The 22647-nt window shown below is 40.1% G+C and overlaps 1 protein-coding gene across 2 annotated transcripts in view; it reads right to left on the bottom strand.

Annotated features, from left to right (window-relative positions):
- RB1 (RB transcriptional corepressor 1) overlaps positions 1-22647 on the bottom strand; it is a 156267-nt gene extending 133620 nt beyond the window's left edge. For both annotated transcript variants that reach the window (XM_002720723.5, XM_051832230.2), the window contains exons 1-3: positions 22316-22647; positions 18469-18595; positions 1476-1591 (exon numbers count right to left, since the gene is read on the bottom strand). In XM_002720723.5, coding sequence (XP_002720769.1) covers positions 1476-1591; positions 18469-18595; positions 22316-22449 — 377 coding nt within the window. In that variant the 5' untranslated portion in view covers positions 22450-22647. The remainder of the gene's footprint in view (positions 1-1475; positions 1592-18468; positions 18596-22315) is intronic.

The raw sequence follows: 22647 nt of genomic DNA, 5'->3' as shown, positions 1-22647 counted from the left end.
ATACCTGTGCTTGTATCTGTTTATAGTTGAGAATACAGAAAAAAAAAAAGATCATGAAGGGACCATACATGTATGTTTATTTCTATATCAAATCTGTGTGTTTTAAAAACCATGAGATCCCATCCATTTACCAATTCCAACACAGAATTATAAGGTTCATTCCAGTGCTTACCTTCCTAAAATTCTCTGACAGTGAGAAACTTAGAATCAATGTATCTTTAATTTACTTACTCATTTAATCAATTCCCCTGCAAGAAATGGTCTTCCATCTCTACAACCAGCCACTCCTCCACATGAACATTCTACTCTTCTGTTCAGACTGACATCCTATTCTGGATGGCATCCATACCTCCTTTACAAGGACGTCTTCCTCACCAAGGGAGGGCTCTGACTTCCCACACCAGGCTCTCCTCACCTGTTTGATATTACTCCTCACACCAGCTGCTGGCACACCCTGTGTATGCTCTGATGCTGCTCCCTGACACTGCCTATGTCCCCCAGTATGGATAACTTCCTCATTCTACTTTGCCATCTTTCCTGGGCCCCATGGCACTCCCCTGCCACAGATAAACATAGTGATATTCTTTGCTTGACCAATGGTTATGGGACTGAGTTTTTTTGAAAAGGGAAAAGGAAAGCTGATTACAATTCTGAAGATACTTCAATAATGACTTTAAATCAATCATTGTTCCCTATAAAAATTAACTTATTTCAAACATCAACACATATGCTTTTCAATAGAGCATTAAAGACAGCACTGCATCTCACATACTGATTACTAGTCAAGTTGATTGGAAATTACACAGCTTTCTTCAAAAAGGAATACTACAACCACTTATTTGGTAAAATTATTTATGGTTACATTTTGTAAATACCTACAAAGGAAATGACTGCAAGTCCTGGAAGTTTTCGCAAGATAAAATTCATAAGTCACTAGAAACAAATTAGCAAACTCTCCTACGGCTTACAAAGTCAACAACAAATATTTATTAAGTAATTATTTGATCAAGTTTTTGATCAAATAATTTGATCAATACTCCAAGTATTGGAGTATATACTCAAGTCTGAAATATTAGGTAATTATACCATCTACTATGTTAAAAAAAAATCTTAAACTTCAATCTTATCTAAGCTCCTTTAAGAGAAACCTAGATTACTTTCATAAAGTTTTAATAATAAAAATTTATATCTTTATAAATTCCTATTTTTGTTTCCAACTTATCAACTGCTACAAATAAGAAAGTTTACAGATAGAGAGACAAAAATATTCCTAGGACAAAACTGCTACATTCTTAAGAAACAGCAAAAATTTTCTTTCATTGAGGGCTCCAAGATAGAATGAGAGATCACTATTTGACCCAACTCCTTTACATTTTGCTTAATTGTAGAGTTTCTCACTAATTTTCTAAAGTCTATATAAGGAAAGTCCAGAGGCAGTTTTCTTCAATGGCAGAGGCTTATATAAGAATTTTTACCTTATTTCTATGTTTTTCTGTAGCTCAGTAAAAGTGAATGGCATCTCATCGAGGTCAACTGCTGCAATAAAGACACAGATTCCCCACAATTCCTTTTTCTTTTGAATATAACCTTCCTGGGAATGAAAAAAGTTCAAATATTTCATCAAGTCATTTATGCTCTGGCAGTGTTAAAGTGTATGCTTCTTTTTCTTATTCAGCATAACAAAATACACGTGTCTCCAAACCCTTATGATGGATTATACTTGAAAACATTTCACTCTACATTAATAATACACAAATTTTACATTATGAGGCAAAAAATTACAAGAAAGACCAAAAGTTAAATTATAACTTACTGTGGAAACTACAGAGATCAGTGAATTCTTTGAAATAGTTTCATTTTTCAATAACCCAATATAATATATAGTATATATAATAATATTATATAATATCAATTTAAAAGACTTTAGAATCTGTGACTAGTTTTTTAAGAAATTCTACTTTCCTATATTATCCTTCCTTTAATCAACTTATCAATTCAAATTTTTTAAAATTATACATTTTGTTTTAATTACTTAATAACCTTCTTTCTGAATGGGGCCATCAAAGAAGGAGGTACCTTTCTCTGAAGGGAGGAGAGAACTTCCACTTTGACTATGACCCTGTTGGAATAAGATTGAAGTTGGCGAACTCAAAAGGCTTCCATAGCCTGGCAACTCATGACTAGAGCCTAGGGAGATTACTGACGCCATAAACAAGAGTGTCAAATTGTTAAGTCAACAACAGGAGTCACTGTATACTTACTTCTCATGTGGGATCTGTCCTTAATTTGTTGTCCAATGTGAAGTAATGCTATAACTAGTACTGAAACAGTATTTTACACTTTGTGTTTCTGTGTGGGTGCAAACTGATGCAATCTTTACTTAATATATACTAAATCAATCTTCTGTATATAAAGATAATTGAAAATGAATCTTGATGTGAATGGAATGGGAGAGGGAGCGGGAGATGGGAGGGGTGCGAGTGGGAGGGAAATTATGGGGGGAGGGGGAGCCATTGTAATCCATAAGCTGTACTTTGGAAATTTATATTTACTAAATTAAAAAAAAACCTTCTTTCTAAAATGGAAATAATATCTAAAATGGGTAACACCTTTACCTTCTAAGAATCGAATGAGATAATATTTATACATCCCTTAGCATAGTGTCTGCCATGTATTCAGTACTCAGTGAGTGATGGCTACCATTATCACTAGAACAGTTTTTCATTGTCATTAGGAAACTTTTTTCCCTACCATTATATACCACCTTTTAAATATGTAAACTTTATAGGTAAAATTCAGATCATATTGTTAAAAACAATGAAATGTCAAAATATCTAATACTCTATTAAGCAGCTAGAACTATTTGCTTACTCTTAACAGAAGATTACAATAGAGCTGAACAGAAAAATACACAATGCAATTCTACATTATGTTGAAAGTTCAATTATATACAAGTTTTAGCATAAAGAATTGTTCTGGATTGTCAAGTCTCATGAATAATAAAGTTTACCACCACCATCCATCCAACTCTAAACTTTTTCTTAATATTGGATACTTGTGATACAAATAATTTAACACATAACACAACCATACATCCACTAGAATTGTTAAAATTAAAAAGACTGAAAATATCAAAGGTTAGCAAGCAGTAAGACACTGAAGAATTGACATAGAGCAATGAGACACTGAAACACTGCTGGTGAAAACTGTAAAATGGTACAACTGTTTTGGGAAACAAGTTTGGCAAATTCATTTTTTTTTTTCAAGAATGAGATGTTGAGTCTCATTCTTTTTTTAAAAGATTTATTTATTTATTTGAAAGTCAGAGTTACACAGAGAGAGGAGAGGCAGAGAGAAGAGAAAGAGGTCTTCCATCGGCTGGTTCACTCCCCAATTGGCCACAATGGCCGGAGCCACGCCAATTTGAAGCCAGGAGCCAGGAGTTTCTTCAAGGTCTCCCACACGGGTGCAGGAGCCCAAGGACTTAGGCCATCTTTACTGCTTTCCCAGGCCATAGCAGAGAGCTGGACTGGAAGTGGAACAGCCGGGTCTCAAACCTGCACCCATATTGGATGCCAGCGCTTCAGGCCAGGGTGTTAATGAACCAGCACCCATATGGGATGCCAGCGCTTCAGGCCAGGGTGTTAACCTGCTGCACCACAGCGTCGGACCTGTGAATTCTTATATATGTTTACTTTGTATAACACCTAGCAGTTCTATTCACAGGTACTTAAATCCAAGATAAATGAAGACATACATGAATGTTCATAGTACCTTAATTTCTAATAGCCAAAAACTAGAACTATCCAAATATCCACTTACACTAAATACATACAATGTAATATTTGACAACAAGAAATTCTAATAAAGTTAACACAGAGAAATCTCAAAAGCCAGGCACAAAAGGATATACTGTATGATCCCTTTCACTCATAATTCTTGAAAAAGCAAAACAAATCAGAAAGTAGATCAGTGGCTGGTTGAGGATCAGAGGGAAGGTGTTGGGGAATGAGAGAACTTTCTGACGTGATCAAAAGTTCTATACCTTAATGGTGATGATTACATGGGTGACTATCTTTCAAAATGAATTAAATTGTGCACTTAAAATTGATACAATGTAGTATATACAAATTATGTATAAATAATTTTGACACTATATTAATTATGTACTATTTCTCAAGCTGAACAAAGTATAAACTACTTCATTGTTATGACTATTATATATTTTGATAAAATGAATAGCACTTTTTATGTGCTTACATTATTATTAAGGTCAATTTCTCAAAATACTAAAATGTGAAAGACTGTTTGACTCCATAATAAATAACCTCCAAATACATGCATTTGGAATTTTTATGCTTACTTCTTTACTTTTTTTAAATTTCATTTATTTGAAAGGCAGAATGACAGAGGTATCTTCCACCCACTGCTTCACTTATCAAATGGCTGCAAAGGCCAAGACTAGGCCAGGCTGAAGCTAGAGTTTCAAATTCCATCTGGGTCTCCCTCATGGGTAGCAGGGGTCCAAGCACTTGGGCCATCTTCTGCTGCTATCCCAGGTGCACTATGGGATACCAGTGTAGCAGGAGGCAGCTAAACACAGCACCACAACATGGGAATAGTCATGGGCCCCTATGCATCTTGTTTTTTGTTCGCTTCTTTGCTGTCAGGCTATCATATATTGACTGCAACTGCTCTCAATGGGTCTGCTTACATGAAACCCAGCCTTTTAAAAATTTATTATTGTTCTTTCAAAGACTGGAAAATTAAGGAACAAAAGTTATTAAGATTCAGTATGCTGTTTATTCATTGGGGAAAAAAAAAAAAAAAAAACAGCATGGGCCAGTGCTGTGGCATAGCAGGTAAAGCCACTGTCTGCAGTGACAGCATCCCATATGAGCACCAGTTCAAGTCCCAGCTCTTACACTTCCAATCCAGCTCTCTGCTATGGCCTGGGAAAGCAGCAGAAGATGCTGTTCCATGCATCCGCGTGGGAGAACCGGAGGAAGCTCCTGGATCCTGGCTTCAGATAGGCCCAGCTCTAGCTGTTGTAGCCACTTGGGGAGTAAACCAGCAGATGGAGGACCAGTGCCATTCTCTTCGGATCTCTGAACGTTTACCCACTCTCCTTACCCCCTACCCCCACTACTTCTCGCACCAGATGCAGAAAGAAATAGTTCTAGTCCATGGAGTGTGGAAGGGCACGGAATTCTGGGGCAGTGTAAAGATTGCCGACGGCAGACGCCGGTGGCCGGGCGCAGAAGGAAACAGCTGGCGCGTCCTTAGGCGCGGTGCACATGGTGGCTCCTTACTGCCGCCATGCGGGGCTGCAAGGTGTGTATGAGAATCTGGGTCCCGATTCTGCCAGACACAGTGGGCTTGGATCAGGCGTAATTTCCTGGAGCTCTTCATTTCTATTGTTAATATGAAGAGGATGCGTAATGCATTCAGCACATTATTAAACTGAAGGACACGGGGCGGGGTGGGGGGGACCTAAAAACTGTTAAGATTTACTCGTCCGTCAATGCCACGGTTCTAAATGCCAGGTTTCCTAACACTCAGTTTAGTATTTTCCGTTTGTCCTTAGTCCATTTTTACACGGATGTCCCTCACATTTTTACCACTAGAATCCTTAGTTTAAATGCTGTCATCAAGCGTATATACTCGGCCAGTGCCGTGGCTCACTAGGTAATCCTCCGCCTGCGGCGCCGGCGCCCCGGGGTTCTAGTCCCGGTCGGGGCGCCGGATTCTGTCCCGGTTGCCCCTCTTCCAGGCCAGCTCTCTGCTGTGGTCCGGGAGTGCAGTGGAGGATGGCCCAAGTGCTTGGGCCCTGCACCCACATGGGAGATCAGGAGAAGCACCTGGCTCCTGGCTTCGGATCAGCGAGGTGCGCCGGCCGCGGCGGCCACTGGAGAGTGAACCAACGGAAAAGAAAGACCTTTCTCTCTGTCTCTCTCTCACTGTCCACTCTGCCTGTCGGAAAAAAAAAAAAAGTTCTCTTTTTTTTTTTTTTGACAGGTAGAATTACAGGCAGTGAGAGAGACAGAGAGACAGTGAGTGAGAGAGACAGAGAGACAGAGAGAAAGGTCCTCCTTCTGTTGGTTCAGCCCCCAAATAGCCGCAACGGCAGGAACTGAGCCAATCCGAAGCCAGGAGCCAGGTGCTTCTCCTGGTCTCCCATGCCGGTGCAGGGTCCAAGCACTTGGGCCATCCTCCACTGCACTCCCCGGCCACAGCAGAGAGCTGGACTGGAAGAGGAGCAACCAGGACTAAAACCCAGCGCCCATATGGGATGCCAGTGCCGCAAGGCGGAGGATTAACCTAGTGTGCCGCGGCACCAGCCCCTGTATTCATTCTTTAAAAAAAAAATTAAGATTTTATTTACTTGGAAAGGCAGAGTGACAGAGGGAGAAAGAGAGAAAAAGAGATCTCTCGCTCACTGGTCACTCTCCAAATGGCTGCAGCTGGACAGAATTCAGGAACCTGGAATGCCATCTGGCTCTTGCACGTGGATGGCAGGGGCCCAAGCACTTGAAGCATCTTAGCTGCCTTCCCTGGCACATTAGCAGTGAACTGGATCAGAAGCAGAGCAGCTGAGACTGGACCCAGAACTCCAGTACGGGATGCCAGAATTGTACACTGTGGCTTCACTGCACAACATCAGACTTGAGTTTTGTACCCTCTACTGATCATGATTTCTATTTTATTGAAAAAGTTGAAGAATCACAATTTCTAAGGTTTCAACATTTTTCTCCACATAAAATCATTTCTAGTTACCATTTATCTTCCAGTCTTCCTCAAAATGTTGTAGTAATTTACCTATAGAATTTGTTTCCACATCTCATTTATGAAATTTCATCTATGAATTCTTTCTCCTCTGACTTTGACAGATGGACATTCTCCTCCATTTTTTTTGTATAATATCAATTTTTTTTAACTTTTATTTAATGAATATAAATTTCAAAAATACGGCTTATGGATTACAATGGCTTCCCCCCCATATCGTCTCTCCCACCCGCATCCCTCCCCTTTCCCATTCCCTCTCCCTCTCCTCCATTTTTTAAATTAAGAACTCATCCCTTCCTCCCTCACACTTTAGATCACACAGCCTCTCATTTCCTTTAAGACTTGGCTTATTGATTTCTCCCTCTGTCACTTAAATTTCCCAAATAATTCTTCTAAAAGTTTCTTTCCCTTTGATTACAATAAGCATTCTTTACCTTTTAAAACAACAAAGGTCCTCATTACATACGCATTCTCCCTCACTAAGCACTCACCTTTCTTACTGTTCTCCCTATTCATATATACATTCACCATACATATTCTTCTTGTATATATACTGCATCCATTGAATGCATACCCTTCTTACCACACAAGCACTACTCTAGGGATGGGCATTTTGCGTAGCAGTTTGCTGTTTGGGACATCTGCATCCCATGCTGGATTGCCTGGGATCAAGTCTCACCTCAGCTTCTGATTCAGTTTCCTGCTATGTGCTCCCTGGGAGGCAGCAGATGATGGCTCAAGTACTTTAGGTCCATCTCAATAAAATAAATAAATTAAAAAAAAAAAAAAGGTACTTGGGTCTCTTCCCCTTCCACTCGTGTACAAGGCCTGGATTGAATTCTAGGCTCTTGGCTTCTGTCCAGCCCAGTCCTGGATATTGGAGTCATTTGAGGAGTGAATATATTTACATATATCCACTGGATACATTTCAAATAAAATGAAAATAAAAAGAACTTTAAAAACAAAGAAAAAAGTATAATTTTCAACAAACATTTGAACAATGCTCAATCTCAGAATAAAGTCAATCGAAGGATGGCTTGTTAATATGTATCTAGATCCTTAAAATCATTCTTTTCTATATCTAAGAATTTAGCCAGTAAAAATAATTGGAGAGTTGATTAAATAATTGGAGAGTCAAGATTAATTGTAATAGAGATTCAAAGAATACATATGATGAAGCTGTATCATAGAATAACATAAAACTCCTAAAAATTTTCAAAGAATATTAGAAGAACATGGGAGAATTTCCAAGATATAACGTTAAGTGGAAAAAAATACTAGAATTAAAAATTCAGTGTATATTTTCATTTCAATTTTGTGAAAAAGGTAAGAAAGTGAAGATGAAAAATTTATCAAAATGTTAATGATTATCTCTAAGTTGGTAGGATTATGAAGTTTTCATTTTCTCATTAATCCTAAATACATTTTCTAAATTATCTATAATTGTATATATATTTACAATCTATAATTGTAAAATAGAGGGAATTTTTTAAATGTTAAATTGGGATTACTCTTGAGAAAAAATATTTGAAATATCAAAACTTCAATTATATATATTTACATTCTTAATCAAAATCTCCAATTAACACTTGAAGAGGCTTCCTATGTTATCACTTAGGTGAGTTCATTTGTATCACCCTAATAATAATCTCAAATTAATGACATCTTGTCTGTACTTTTTTTTTTTAATGACCTTACTTACAAAAGAGCTCCACCAAGTGGTAAAATAAACCATCTTGGAAAATGAGAAAATTAAGCAGAAAATAACTACTTGTCAAACTGTAACTTAATGAACATGAGTTTGAATGGAAATTTTATGTTAAAAATATTCTCTTTGGAGCCAGCGTCGTGGCACATTAGGTTAATCCTCTGCCTGCAGCACCGGCATCCCATATGGGCGCTGGTTCTAGTCCCGGTTGCTCTTCTTCCAAGCCAGCTCTCTGCTGTGGCCTGGGAAAGCAGGGGAAGATGGCCCAAGTGCTTGGGCCTCTGCACCCGCATGGGAGACCAGGAGGAAGCACCTGGCTCCTGGCTTTGGATTGGCGCAGCTCTGGCCATTGTGGCCATTTGGGGAGTGAACCAACGGAAGGAAGACCTTTCTCTCTGTCTTTCTGTCTGTAATTCTGTCAAATAAATAAATAAAATCTTAAAAAATATATTTTCTTTAGCCTGTACTTTTTGAAAGAAATAAGATAGACATAACTCATATGAAATATGCTATCAGGGTCCAAGGCACATATCCTTATACTGAATTCATGAGATTGTAGTGTATGGTTAATCATAACGTTACTTAAATTTATTAATGGAAGGTCTTACAGGAAGAGCTACCTTTAACTTCTATACCTGATTTCCTACTCACCTGGGTTATATGCAGGAACAAAAAGTAACATACTAATATGCAGAAACATCTCCCCTCTCTTATATAAGCACTAGCTGACTACAGTCCAATATTAAGTTTGTCTTGGAATGTGCACAGAGGTAAATGCAAGAATGGCACAGCTAAGAAGAGAAATGCAAAAAGCTAACCTTGCTTGTATTTAATCGCATTTTTCATACCATGGGGGAAGGGATGTGTGTAAGACCAGCTGAAATTAGCCATCCAGTTACACAGTGCCTTTGTGGGGAGTTTGTTTCTACTCCCAGAAAAACATGTACTTGCCATCTTCAGATTTATCTGACCCTCTGCCTAAAAGATAGGCACCTGGGACTTGCACCTTTAAGAATACCTACAGAACTCAGTGCACAGGCCTATCTAAGCTCTAGCTGGTTACTTACTTGCTCATTTGCCCCTATCAAACTACTCTGTAAGCATCCTAAAGACAGAAAAATTGTTATCGAATGTACTACTTAACCCCCAGGAGCCTGGTATAGTATCTGGTATTAAAATGTGTTAAATGTTTAAAAAAAAAAAAAAAGAGTAAGCTATGGCAATAGCCATAACCTACAGTGAAATGGAGTGGCCTTTTTCATCTTTTTTCTTGGTATGCCCTGAAAAACAAGCACCAAAGATTCACCAAAATATAAAGATAGATAGTTGGTTCTATTACAGTTTCTTCAGCACTCATTCACACACAGATGTCAAACTAAAAGTATCAGCAGGGGTAATTCACACCAGCTTATTTATTTTTGCTTATGTTACCTGTGTAACAATTATTATTGCCAAGACCAATGTCATTGAGATCATCTCTCATGGTTTTTTTCTAGGAGCTTTATGGTCTCAGGTTTTACTTTTAAGTCTTTAAGCCATTCTGAGTTGGTTTTTTTCATATGATGTAAGATGGAGATTCAATTTCACTTTATTTGTAAATATATGAATATCCAGTTTTCCCAAAAATATTTACTGAGGAGACTATTCTTTCCCCCATTATATATTCTTTTATTTCTATTTTTTAAATTTTTAAAGATTTATTTATTTGAAAAAGTGAGAGAGAGGGAGCGACTGAAAAATCTTCCATCCTCTGGTTTATTACCCATGCGCCCCCAAGAGCCAGGGTTAGGCCAGCTCAAAGCCAGGAGCCTGGAACTCAATCTGGGTCTACCATTTGGGTGACAGTGACTGAAGTACTTGGGCCATCATCATCATCTGTCTTCCCAGGCACAGTAGCAGGAAGCTGGATCAGAAGCAGAGGAGCTGGGACTCCTCGCACTCCCATTTGGGATACAAACATCCCAAGCAGTGGCTTAACTTGCTGTACCACAACACCTGCCTCCAGTCTCCCACACTGTGCTTTCTTGGTACCTTTATCAAAGATGTTAACCATATTTGTTTGAGTTTATTTCCGGGCCTTGAATTCTGTTCCATTAGTCCATGTGTCTTTTTTTTTATGCCATTACCATGCCATTTTGATTATTATAATTTGATAACATTCTTTGAAATCACCCAGTGATACATCCAGCTTTGTTCTTTCTGCTCAATACTGTTTTGTACCTATTCAGGGTATTTGTGGTTCCACACAAATTTTAGAGTTGTTTTTATTATTTCTTTGAACAATATCTTTGGAAATTTTGATAGAGATTGCACTGAATCTGTAGACCGTTTCAGGTACTTCATGTATTGATTTTCTGCTTCACAGACACAGGACATCTTTACTTTTACTTGTCTTCTTCAATGCTTTCATCAGTGTTTTATAGCTTTCAATGGAAAAAAAATCATCTCCTTGGTTAAATTTACTCCTAGGTATCTTATCTTTTTTATGCTAATGTAAATGGAATTATTTTTTAAAATTTGTGAAGTTCATTGTTAGTTTTCTATATATAAGGTCATGTCATCTGTAAACAGAGATAACATTTTTTCTGAACCAAGAAAAGGAGTTGCTGATTGTCGAAGGTTCTATCTTTCTGAGTTTTCACAAATCCAACATGAAGATTAAAACTGATCCTGAATTGGGGAGGGGGATCCTGAAAATGGATAAAATTTCTTTAGTCAGAGTATCAAAAAATAAAGAATTCCACTTTTGAAGACTGGGAGAATATTTGAGGACCCCGAAAACTGAGGACCCTATCAAGATGAAATCCAGAAATCCTTAAGGCTAAGAAAGTCGAAGCTGGCACTGTGGTGTAGTGAGTAAAGCCACTGCTTGCAGTGCTGGCATCCCATATGGGTGCCAGTTTGAGTCCCAGCAACTCCACTTCCAATCCAGCTCTCTGCTATAGCCTTGGGCCCCTGCACCCTTGTGGAAAGACGCTCCTGACCCCTGGCTTCAGATTGGCCCAACTCCAGCCATTGTAGTCATTTGGGGAGTAAACCAGTGGATGTAAGCTCTGTCTCTGCCTCTCTGTAACTCTGCCTTTCAAATAAATACATAAATCTTTAAAAAAAAAAAAAAAACTGAAATGTTTTTTAAAAAGACTAAGAAAGTCTGGTTATGTGGATTCTTTTTTTTCTTAATGAAAATATTACTGACTGGACTCCCCGCTAAATGCTGTTAATCCAGTGGGAAAAAATTTCAGGTCTCCAGAAAACTGGATATAAGTAATCTGATAGGAGATAATTTTGATAAGACTAAAAGTCTTTATACTCCTCAGCTATTTCATTTGCTAATGAAACAGTGCTGTATCATTTTATACTTTCCAATAAAAATGTGAACATTGCAAAAAGTATATATATATGTGTGTGTGTGTGTATATATATATATATTTCTTCCTCAACTATTTGGATGAATTTTTTTTTTTTTTTTTTTGACAGGCAGAGTGGACAGTGAGAGAGAGAGAGACAGAGAGAAAGGTCTTCCTTTTGCCGTTGGTTCACCCGCCAATGGCCGCCGCGGCCGGCGCGCTGCGGCCGGCGCACTGCGCTGATCTGATGGCAGGAGCCAGGAGCCAGGTGCTTTTCCTGGTCTCCCATGGGGTGCAGGGCCCAAGCACCTGGGCCATCCTCCACTGCACTCCCGGGCCACAGCAGAGAGCTGGCCTGGAAGAGGGGCAACCGGGACAGAATCCGGCGCCCCAACCGGGACTAGAACCCGGTGTGCCGGCGCCGCTAGGCAGAGGATTAGCCTAGTGAGCCGCGGAGCCGGCCATTTCTTTTTCTGACTAACTGCGCTGGCTAGGATTTTCAATACCTTGGTGAATAAAATTTTTCTGCATTTATTGAGATGTTCATGATTTTTTTTTTGTCCTTCATTCTGTTCATGTCATAGATATTTACAGACTTGCATATGTTGAAATATCTTTGCATACCAGAGATAAGTCTCATTTCATCATGGCATATGATCCACCCCATGTGCTATTGTTAGTATTTTGTTGAGGATTTTTGCATTAATGTTTCCTCTTGTTGGAAGGAGAAAATCTCTCCCATTCTGTCTCTGTAGTTCTGCCTTTCAAATAATAGCAACATTTAAAAACAAAAAAAAAATAAGAAAAGAAAGATTTCTCTGAGTTTCAGGTATTAGAGTTATTATTAAGGATTTATTTATCTGAGAGGTAGAGATACAGAGCCAGCGAGAGATCTTCCATCTGCTGCTTCACTCCCCAAATGGCCCCAACGGCTGGAGCTGGGCCAATAAGAAGTCAGGAGCCAGGAGCTTCTTCCAGGTCTCCCAGGATGGGGTGGCAGGGCCCAAGCACTTGGGCCATCTCCCACTGCTTTCCTAAGTCTTTAAAAGAAAGCTGGCATATGGGATGCCAGCGCCCCAGGCAGAGGCTTAATCTATGTTCGCCACAGCACCAGCCCCTAGGGTTTTTTTTTTATTTTGTTTTGTTTTTAAATAAGAAAGCAGGGGGATGTAAGGAGCGGCTTTGTTGGCAGAGGGCACGGTGAAGCGCCCTGGCAGCAGTCAGATCATGCAAAGCCAGTCCGCGGCAGGCACGTCTCCGGTCGCTGTCCATGGTGGCCTACGCACCACCAGGGTCCGCGGCAGTCCGCGGCAGTCCCTGCCTCACCGCCAGGTACAGCACGTCCACAGTTGCCCGCAACTGTCTTCACAACACCCACCATCCATAGTCTCGCCAAGTGCCTAGGGGGTTGTCCATTGTTGGGGGTGCTTGTACGGTCCCTAAATGCCTGAGTGTACCCGCTCTGTCCACTGCAGTTCCTAAATGTCCACATGTCAGGCCTGCGGATGGTTGCACAACACCGCGCCGTGCGCAGTTACCGCAGATGACAGAAGCCAGAAGATTGGGGGTGGGGGAAGCCACTCAACGCTGCTTAAGTTCCCGCTGTGCCAGCAAAGTAGCCGCTCAGATTGAAAGCATCAACTAATGAACGAATCAGTTGGAACAGTCTAATCACTGAAGGGATTTAGAATGATGCTAGCTGGCGCAGTGGCTCATTAGGCTAATCCTCCGCCTGCGGCGCCGGCACTCCAGGTTCTAGTCCAGGTCACTCCTCTTCCAGTCCTGCTGTCTGCGCTGTGGTGGCTTGGGACCCGCATGGGAGACTAGGAGGAAGCACCTGGCTCCTGGCACCGGATCGGTGCAGCGCACTGGCCGTAGCAGCCATTTGGGGGGGGGGGGGGGGGTGAACCAATGGAAGGAAGACCTTTCTGCCTCTCTCTCTCTAACTCTGTCAAAAAAAAAAAAAAAGATACCACAGGCGGCAAAGCACTACATCATAGCATAAAAACAAATCTAAATTCCTTAATCCCATATGCTTTTTGAGACAAAAGAGAGGGTACTAAGTGAAAGAGAACATTTCTGTTTTATCTACATTGTTTTTTTCCACTGATCTTAGCACTCCTGTTCTACTGTGCCTCTGTGAAAGAAAATTTCTCACAGTGTAGCCCCAGCCTCAACTTCTCCAGCCTGTTCCTGCCCATTAAAAGGGGAATGTAGGAGCCAGCACTGGTGCTGTGGCGTAGTGAGCTAAGTATACGCCTGCAGCGCTGGCGCCCATGTGGGTTACTGTCCAGGCTGCTCCTCTTCCAAATCTACTCTCTGCTATGGCCTGGGAAAGCAGTAGAAGATGGCCCAGATTCTGGGGCTCCTGCACCCATGTGGAAGACCCAGAAGAAGCTCCTAGCTTCGGATGGGCTCAGCTCCAGCCTTTGCAGTAATTTGGGGAATGAACCAGCAATTTGGGGAGTGAACCAGTGGATGGAAGACCTCCCTTGGTGCCTCCCCCTCTCTGTCTGTAACCTTACCTCTCAAATGAATAAATAAAACCTTTAAAATAGATAAATAAATATAAAGGGGAGTGTATTGTTCTTCCACCTTTGGACTCAGATGAATATTAACTCTCCAGCATCAACTAATGAACGAATCAGTTGGAACAGTCTAATCACTGAAGGGATTTAGAATGATGCTAGCAGACATGCAACCAGACAACATGATTCTATAGATTAATGTCTTGGGCATCCATCCCACTTAGTTTGCCTTGCTTCTTTCAGGCTTAGTCCTGTGGGAGAAGCGGCAGAATCTTCTTTTATTGGAATCCTGCTCTGGCCTTATTTTTGGAAGGTCCTGACATATCAGAACAAACACTGTTTGATATCTTGTGGGATATTAACATCCTCAATCATCATCTGATGACTATTTTTAATTCCATTCATCTAAAAAATTAGTGACTGAAATAATTCCAAAGGACTATGTTGATGTAGTTATAGAAAGATGCATTTCACTAGTATGATAAAAGTTGTAAAAATAAAATGGATATTTCATGTAGTTAAAAAATTCTGAGTTTGTAAAATTACCTTCATTTCCTTGGCATTAAATGCTTATATTAAAAATAATTTGTTGACACTTTCTCATATAAAGTAATTTGCACTTTTTAAAAATCACAACAACAGGGTACTAAGGGAGGGAAAATATGAAAATATTTTATATAAAAATGCATACTATGTTTACAGAGATTAAAAAACAACAAAACACATTATGATTGTTTTCAATATTTAATCATAAGATCCCACCTTGTAACAGAAAGATTTTTAAAAGGTTTTAGAGACTGTACATAAGACCAATAAGAATCCAAAATAACTTATTAAAATAAATTGGATACTTTTTTCCTCTTTAAAAGAATATCTTTATTTTATTTATTTGGAAGCTAGAGAAAGAGAGAGCTCTCCCATTTTGTCATGTCACTAAAACTACCCCAAATCCCAAAAGTAACATGAAATTCTTCTGTTGTCTTCCTCCAGCACCTAGGAAGGATTTCACACCTCCTAGTCCCCATCATGCACTCCTTTAAGAAATGAGGTTTAAACTGTGTCCCAGGAAAGGTAGAGACAAAGCCAGGAGGAAGGTAAGAAAAAAGGATAGAGTAAGAAAGCAGTATCATTTATTCAAATATGTGTTCAAATTTGAAGCCCCTAAGGCTTCTAGGATTAAAACCAACCCTGCTATCCACTCAGTCCAAAAAATCATTACGTGTACTTGACTGGAAATTGAGCTTCTATTTGCACTTGCAGATAGATTTGGAATGCAATACATTTATAAAGTAGAAACTAACTGAATTCACTAACAGTCTATATGAGGGGCCGGAGCTATGGCATAGCAGGGAAAGCTGTTGCCTGCAGTGCCAGCAACCCATATGGGCACCAGTTCAAACTCCTGGCTCCTGGCTTCGGACTGGCTCAGCTTTGGCTGTTGCAGCCATCTGGGAAGTGAACCAGCAGATGGATGACCTCTCTCTCTCTCTCTCTGCCTCTCTAAAATTCTGCCTTTCAAATAAATAATTTTTTAAAAAAGAATCTATATGAAAGAAATTCAAAAAAGTTCATGAAAAATGGAATTTTAACAAGATTTTGATATGAAACATTTTGAAATTCATGCAATTTTTTCATAATATTTATTTTCCAGGAACTTTATGAAGATTTTCCATGTATCAGCAATCCCTTCCAACTTTCTGAAACCTAAAACCTCATGTTTTACAAAAAAAGAGAGGTAAAGAGCTTTGACTGCCTTTAACTGCATATGCTCAAAAACAGATCTGTATATGAAGTAACCAAATTAACGAAAATATACATTAGATGTTTGAAAAGACAATACCAAAGTAATACATTCAAGACAGTTCAGCATTCCTCTCATTTTAGATAAAGAATGAGACAATGTTCAGATCTTGGGAACAGTAGGACTTGTTTTGTCCTTTTTATTGCCAGAGGTTTTTAGGAAAAGATTTTAAACAGGTGTTTTGTTTTGCTGTGTTTGATGTAATATACATGTATTTTGTTTCATTCATCTGGTCAGCAAAAACAGACATCTACCTTTACACTATGATGATGAGAAAGTAAATCCATTAAAAGGGTCTATTTAGAGTTTAATTTAGTGATAAAAATGTTCATAGCTTTAGACTCAATAATTCAACTTATAAGAATTGATTCTAACAAAATAATCATAGATTCATTAATTAATTTAGTTGACAAATTATCAAAGACTTACTCTGTGCCAGGCATTAATAATATGGATGCTTATTATATTACTTTAAAGCATCAAAAAATTGGGGGGAAAAGCCAAATGTCTAATAATAGAGAGGGTTAATAAATTAAAACACATATAATAGATAAAATATTATACTACCACTAGGAACTATATTACCAAAAAATATTGAATAAAGCAAATATTTGTGGGGCCAGCATTATGTCACAGCTGGTATTCCTGCTACCTGCAACACCAGCACTGGTTCAAGTCCCAGCTGCTCCACTTCCAATCCAGCTGGAAAAAGCAGAACACATCCCAAGCGCCTGCCCCTGCACCTATATGGGAAACCTAGATGAAGCCCCTGGCTCCTGGCTATGGCCTGGCCACTCCCAGCCATTGCAGTCACTTAGAGAGTGAACAAGCAGACCAAAGGACTCTCTTTCTGTCTCTCCCTCTCTCTAACTCTGCCTTTCAAATAAATAAATCTTTAAAAAATGTTAAGCAAAAAAAAAAAAAAAATACAAAACTATATGTAGCTTCATGTAACTATATATCATAACTTTATTTATGACCCCAAATTTGCATATGAGAACCTATTTCTTAGGGATCTTGGACTAGTTACTTGACTTCACTTTACTTCCTTTCTTCATCTCCCAAATGATGAGTTTATATTTTGCATATGAAATATTTTATTTTGGGCCAGCGCCGCGGCTCAGTAGGCTAATCCTCCGCCTTACGGCGCCGGCACACCGGGTTCTAGTCCTGGTCGGGGCGCCGGATTCTGTCCCGGTTGCCCCTCTTCCAGGCCAGCTCTCTGCTGTGGCCAGGGAAGGCAGTGGAGGATGGCCCAAGTCCTTGGGCCCTGCACCCCATGGGAGACCAGGAGAAGCACCTGGCTCCTGCCTTCGGATAGGCATGGAACACCGGCCGCAGCACGCCGACTGCGGCAGCCATTGGAGGGTGAACCAACGGCAAAGGAAGACCTTTCTCTCTCTCTCTCTCTCTCTCACTATCCACTCTGCCTGTCAAAAAAAAAAAAAAAAAGAATATTTTATTTCATATCTCAAGGGATTGTTAAATGAGTTATTTGCAGAGCACTTATAATTTTCTCCCAGTATATATAAAACACTAGATATGATTTGTTGCTATTATTGTTATACATATATAAAAATAAACATACGCAAAAAACAACTAGAAAAAGATATCAAAATATTATCAAAGATCCTGAATCCTGATCTAATTCTTTTTTTTAAGATTTATTTTTTATTTATTTGTAAGACAGAGTTACAGAGAGAGTTAAAGACAGAGAGAGAGGTCTTCCATCCACTGGTTCACTCCCCAGTTGGCCATAATAGCCAGAACTGCGCCAATCCGAAGCCAAGAGCTTCCTCTGGGTCTCCCATGTGGGTGCAGGGGCCCCAGGATTTGGGTCCTCTTCCACTGCTTTCCCGGGCCATAGCAGACAGCTGGATTGGAAGAGGAGCAGCTGGGACTAGAACCAGTGCCCATATGGGATGCCAGTGCTTCAGGCCAGGGAGTTAACCCGCTGTGCTGCAGCGCCAGCCCCCTGATCTAATTCTGAGACAATCAGGAAATGGGAACACTGAATAGAAGATATTTTAAATTATTTTATAAAATATGCTTTTTTTAAAAGTCTTTATGTTATAGTGAAGTACTTATGAAAGAAATATATCTAAGATTTCCTTTAAAATGGGAGGTTTGTGTGGGGAAGTTTTTTCCAAACACTCTTAATTTTATCAGAGGTAAATTACCTCTGGATACTGGAACTATATTATTTACATTTTTCCATTTTCCAAATTTTCTACAGTGATTTGAAATTATATTTTAAATGAGAAAAAGATTTTCAAAAAATTTTAAGAAAATCCTTACCAATACTCCATCCACAGATGATACTTTCTCCCAAGTTAACCAAGCTCTTTCTCTGACATGATCTGGTATCTTTAATTTCTGACATAATGCAGTAAAATCGGGGTCTTCAGTTTCTTCAAACTCAAGCCTACCAAATGAAAATAATCATATAACAGCATACTTGTACATAAAACTAAGTAAACATTTTTTCAATAGTTTGCAAGCAACATAATTCTGAAAAAGAATATCAGTAACCAATTAAGATTTTATTTTATCTTTGAAAACAATTACACTCAGATTGAAACATGTTTATCTTTTTTGTGGTCTTTTCAAAATAAGGATACCACACAGTGAAACATATTTGTTAAATAGAGTCAAATATAATCCAGGGCAGCAAAACAGCTTTGTGAAGGAAAGTGAATATAACAGCTAAAGATTTTGGGGAAAATGAATTATGACAATAGCAAGAAGAAAAAAAGCCATAGATAATATCATACGATCACTTTTACACCATTGACTTTGAAAAACTGTAGTATCCAATGTTTCATATAATTGCTCTACTTACTAACATTTCTTACCTGATAATTAATTTGGTATAAATTACCACATTGCTCGTCTCAGCACTTTTTTATTTGACCTTTCTTAATCAAGAAAGGCTTTCAATAAGCTGTTAGTGGCTAACTGTTTTTCATTCATTTAATGTCTATTTGACACATACAAAGAGTAATAATTAATGTTTTCAGTATTTACCAAAATCCTACGCAAAGTACCTTGGATGCCTGGTTTCACTGAATCTCCACATCAGCCCTGTAAGTTAACTATTCTCATTAGCCTTAGTTTTACAGATGTCTTGTGAAATCAGAGAACTTAGAGCACTCACCTGATGTCAACGCCAATGAGGGGTAAACCATAATATGAACCCAACAATCTAACTCCATAACTCATGCCCCTGACCATTCCTTTAGACTGCCAACTCCTTCTTCAAAACTTAATTAACTTTAGGTTCTTTCAACAATAAAGATGGTATGCTGTTCCTAGTGATAGTTTCCCTTACAACTATATCATTTAGACAAGACCTAATGCAACAGAAGTAAGTTCTCAACACTCAAATAGAAATAGACTCTTTCACTGGAAGTGCAGCTGGACTGGGCCCTGAATCCACCCCTAAGCATATTTCTTAACTTCAGAATGCCAAGCAATGTTTCGACCTTTGCTAAGTCCAGTCATGCACTGCACAATGACATTTTGGTCCATAACAGACAGCATTTGTTACAGTAGTCCCACGGAAATGTAAAGAATTCCCATTACCTGATAATTCTATGATAATCCTAATATCCTGGTGCAAAGCATTAATCACATGTTTGGGGTGATGCAGGTGGAAACAAACCTACTGTGCTGCCATTCATAGGTATTTATATAAAAGAATATTTAATAATTATAAAAGACTATACTACTGGTTTAGGGATTTACTAGACTATGCTTTTGTGTTGTTATTTTAGATATTCCTTCTACTTATAAAAACAAAAGTTTACTATAAAACAGTATATTGTGTTACACTTGCAACAGTCACATATATTTTACATTTATCACATCTTGATGCATCAAGAGGCCATTTGGGGTGATTGAGCAAGATAATCAAGGTTTATGTTAAGTACATTCTATGATATTCACACAATGACGACATCATCTAACAGTGCATTTCTCAGAACACGACCCTTCTGTTAAGTGGTACATGGCTGTAGTGAATCTATAGTTAGGGGGTCTATGTTAATGAAAATCTTTATGGGTATGAATAATCAAGAACAAAATGATATCTTGTATATCCTTGACTTGTAGGAAAATTTTTTATAATTCCATCATTTAAGAATACAAGCATATTTCATTTTCTTGTATTTTGCTTTACTGCACATTACAGATACTGCATTTTTTTTTTAATAGAAGGTTTTGGGAACCTTGCACATAGCAAGTCTATCAGCATCATTTTTTCAACAGCTTGGGTGGTTGCTAGCAATTTTTCGTAATAAAATATTTTTAAATTAACGAATGTACATTGTGCTTTGAGACACAGTGCTAATGCACACTTGAGAGACTATAGTATAGTACAAAAATAAGTTTAAATGCATAAAGAAACCAAAAACTTCGTGTTACTCGCTTTATTGCGATATTCACTTTATTGCAGTGGTCTGGCATGGAATCTGCCATTTCTCCGAGGTCTGCCTGTATACTGTGCTGGATGAAAAATGAAAGAAACAAAAGCCTTCTTCTCCCAGGGGACGGCCAGAACTTCATTTCTTGTTACCATACAATAATTGAAAGTGCTTCTTTAGAACAGGCATACATTACTGCTCTTTTCATGGACAAGTACAATGGCATTTAATCAAAAACTAAAGTGATATCTTCTCCCAGCATATCCCTCAGACCTGGCTTTGTTTTTGTTTTCACTAGTGAGTATTATTTTGAACTGACACGTTGTAAGATAGTCCATTTAAATATGTTAATTTTTAATAGCTTTCCAGAGTCCATTTCCAAAATTCTATTTCGATGTTTTACAATTCTGTCTGAATTCAGCTAAGATTCCATGGAGTGGAAGGAAAGATACTATTCAGGGGGCACAAAAACAAGACTTGGTGATAGACTAGAGCTGGGGAGGGAGTGCCACTGGAAAACCAGCGGCATTCCCGGGCAATGGCTAGAACAAGCACTGACAATAATCCTAACTCTGCCCGTTCTGTACTAGCAACTTCACTGTAAAGCCTCACGATCAAGATGTTGCAATACAATAAGCATCTTTCTGTCACGTAGCACTGCGTCCATGAGGACTTGCTTAAACGTAGAGATTCCACTCGCTAAGGGGTGAAGGGGTGACAGCGGAGTTCCAGGTGAGCAGAAGAACACCATTAATTTCATACCAAACCCAAACAAAACCAAAAAGAGGGGACACCAAGCATCCCTGCTGGCTCAAAGTGAAAGGCAAAATGTAATAACGAGGCATGCGGAGGCCTCGCAAACACGCAAGCGAGTTCTTCCATCAGAAGAAAAAAAAAAAGAAGAAGAAGAAGAAAAAGAAAATGGAAAGTTTGGTAACTTTCAAGCGCTTCACTAAATGTCTCAACGAAACTTTAGCCCAGAGGCCAGTTCGTGTAAAGAAAGTTAGGCTCCACCAGTGTCTACAGCCGGCTTTAAATCCTCGAGGCCTCCACACATTGTTTTAGGGAACCCCACAACGCCTCGCGGCCGTGTAGCCCGTGGGCAATTCACACCTAACACCCTGCCCTTCACGTCCAAGGCCTTCCCGGGCCTCTCCCAGTTCTGAGCTTCGGAGGTAGCGCACGCCCAGAGGAAAGAAGAAAAAAAAAAAAAAAAAACAAAAAAAACAACTTCCAACTGTTGCGTCGCAGGGGATCGAAACAGAAAGTCAGGCGACCACCGAGGACTCCAGATCTCCACTGGAGAAAAACTCGCCAACACACGTACCATTTTTGTACTTTAAAAAAGAATTTTTTTTTCGCTGCATGAGGGCTGGTAATCAGCCGTCGGCTGCGAGCCGCTGTCTCGCTAGAGGAGACTGCACCTGTCACTTCGCTCAGGGACCCGAGCCCCACCCGCCCGACACCTGTCAAGCTGGAGCCGAGACCCCTCCAGCAGCCCTCTCCCCGTCGCTCACGATCCCGGATCTCTGTCACCGCCCCGCAGACGCTCCGCTGCCGTGGAGGAGGCAGGGAGGGACCCTCGGACCATCCCGCCGCCGGGACCGACCCCGGCGAGGATGCGCCCGCGCCCAGCCGCCGCGGCTCCCGCCCGCCCGCCCGCCGCACCCCCGGGACTCCCTCCTCGCGTGCCGGCCGCAGCGGCGGCGGTGCCCGCTCACCTGGCCAGAGGCAAGTCCTCAGGACCACTGTCCTGTTCCGCGTCCTCCTCAGGAGGCGGCGGCGGCGGCGGCGCCGGGGGTTCCACCGCGGCGGCGGCGGCGGCAGCTGCTCTTCTCGGGGTTTTGGGCGGCATGACGCCTTCTCAAGGCAGGAGCAGCGAGCTGAGGAGGAGCGCCGAAAACTGACGGCGCGCGCGCACCTCGGGGCACGCCCCGTCCCCTCCCGACTCCCGTTACAAAAATAATTTGAACGTCCCCTGAGAAAAACCGGACGCGCCCTCCCCCGCCCGGCAACCGAGCGCCGCGTCCAACCGCGGGAAAACGTCACTTCC

This window comes from Oryctolagus cuniculus, chromosome 9 (assembly GCF_964237555.1).
Source record: "Oryctolagus cuniculus chromosome 9, mOryCun1.1, whole genome shotgun sequence".
NCBI classification, from domain to species: Eukaryota; Metazoa; Chordata; class Mammalia; order Lagomorpha; family Leporidae; genus Oryctolagus; species Oryctolagus cuniculus.
The sequence above is the reverse complement of the archived record's forward strand: the minus strand, read 5'-3'. Positions and strand labels throughout refer to the sequence as shown.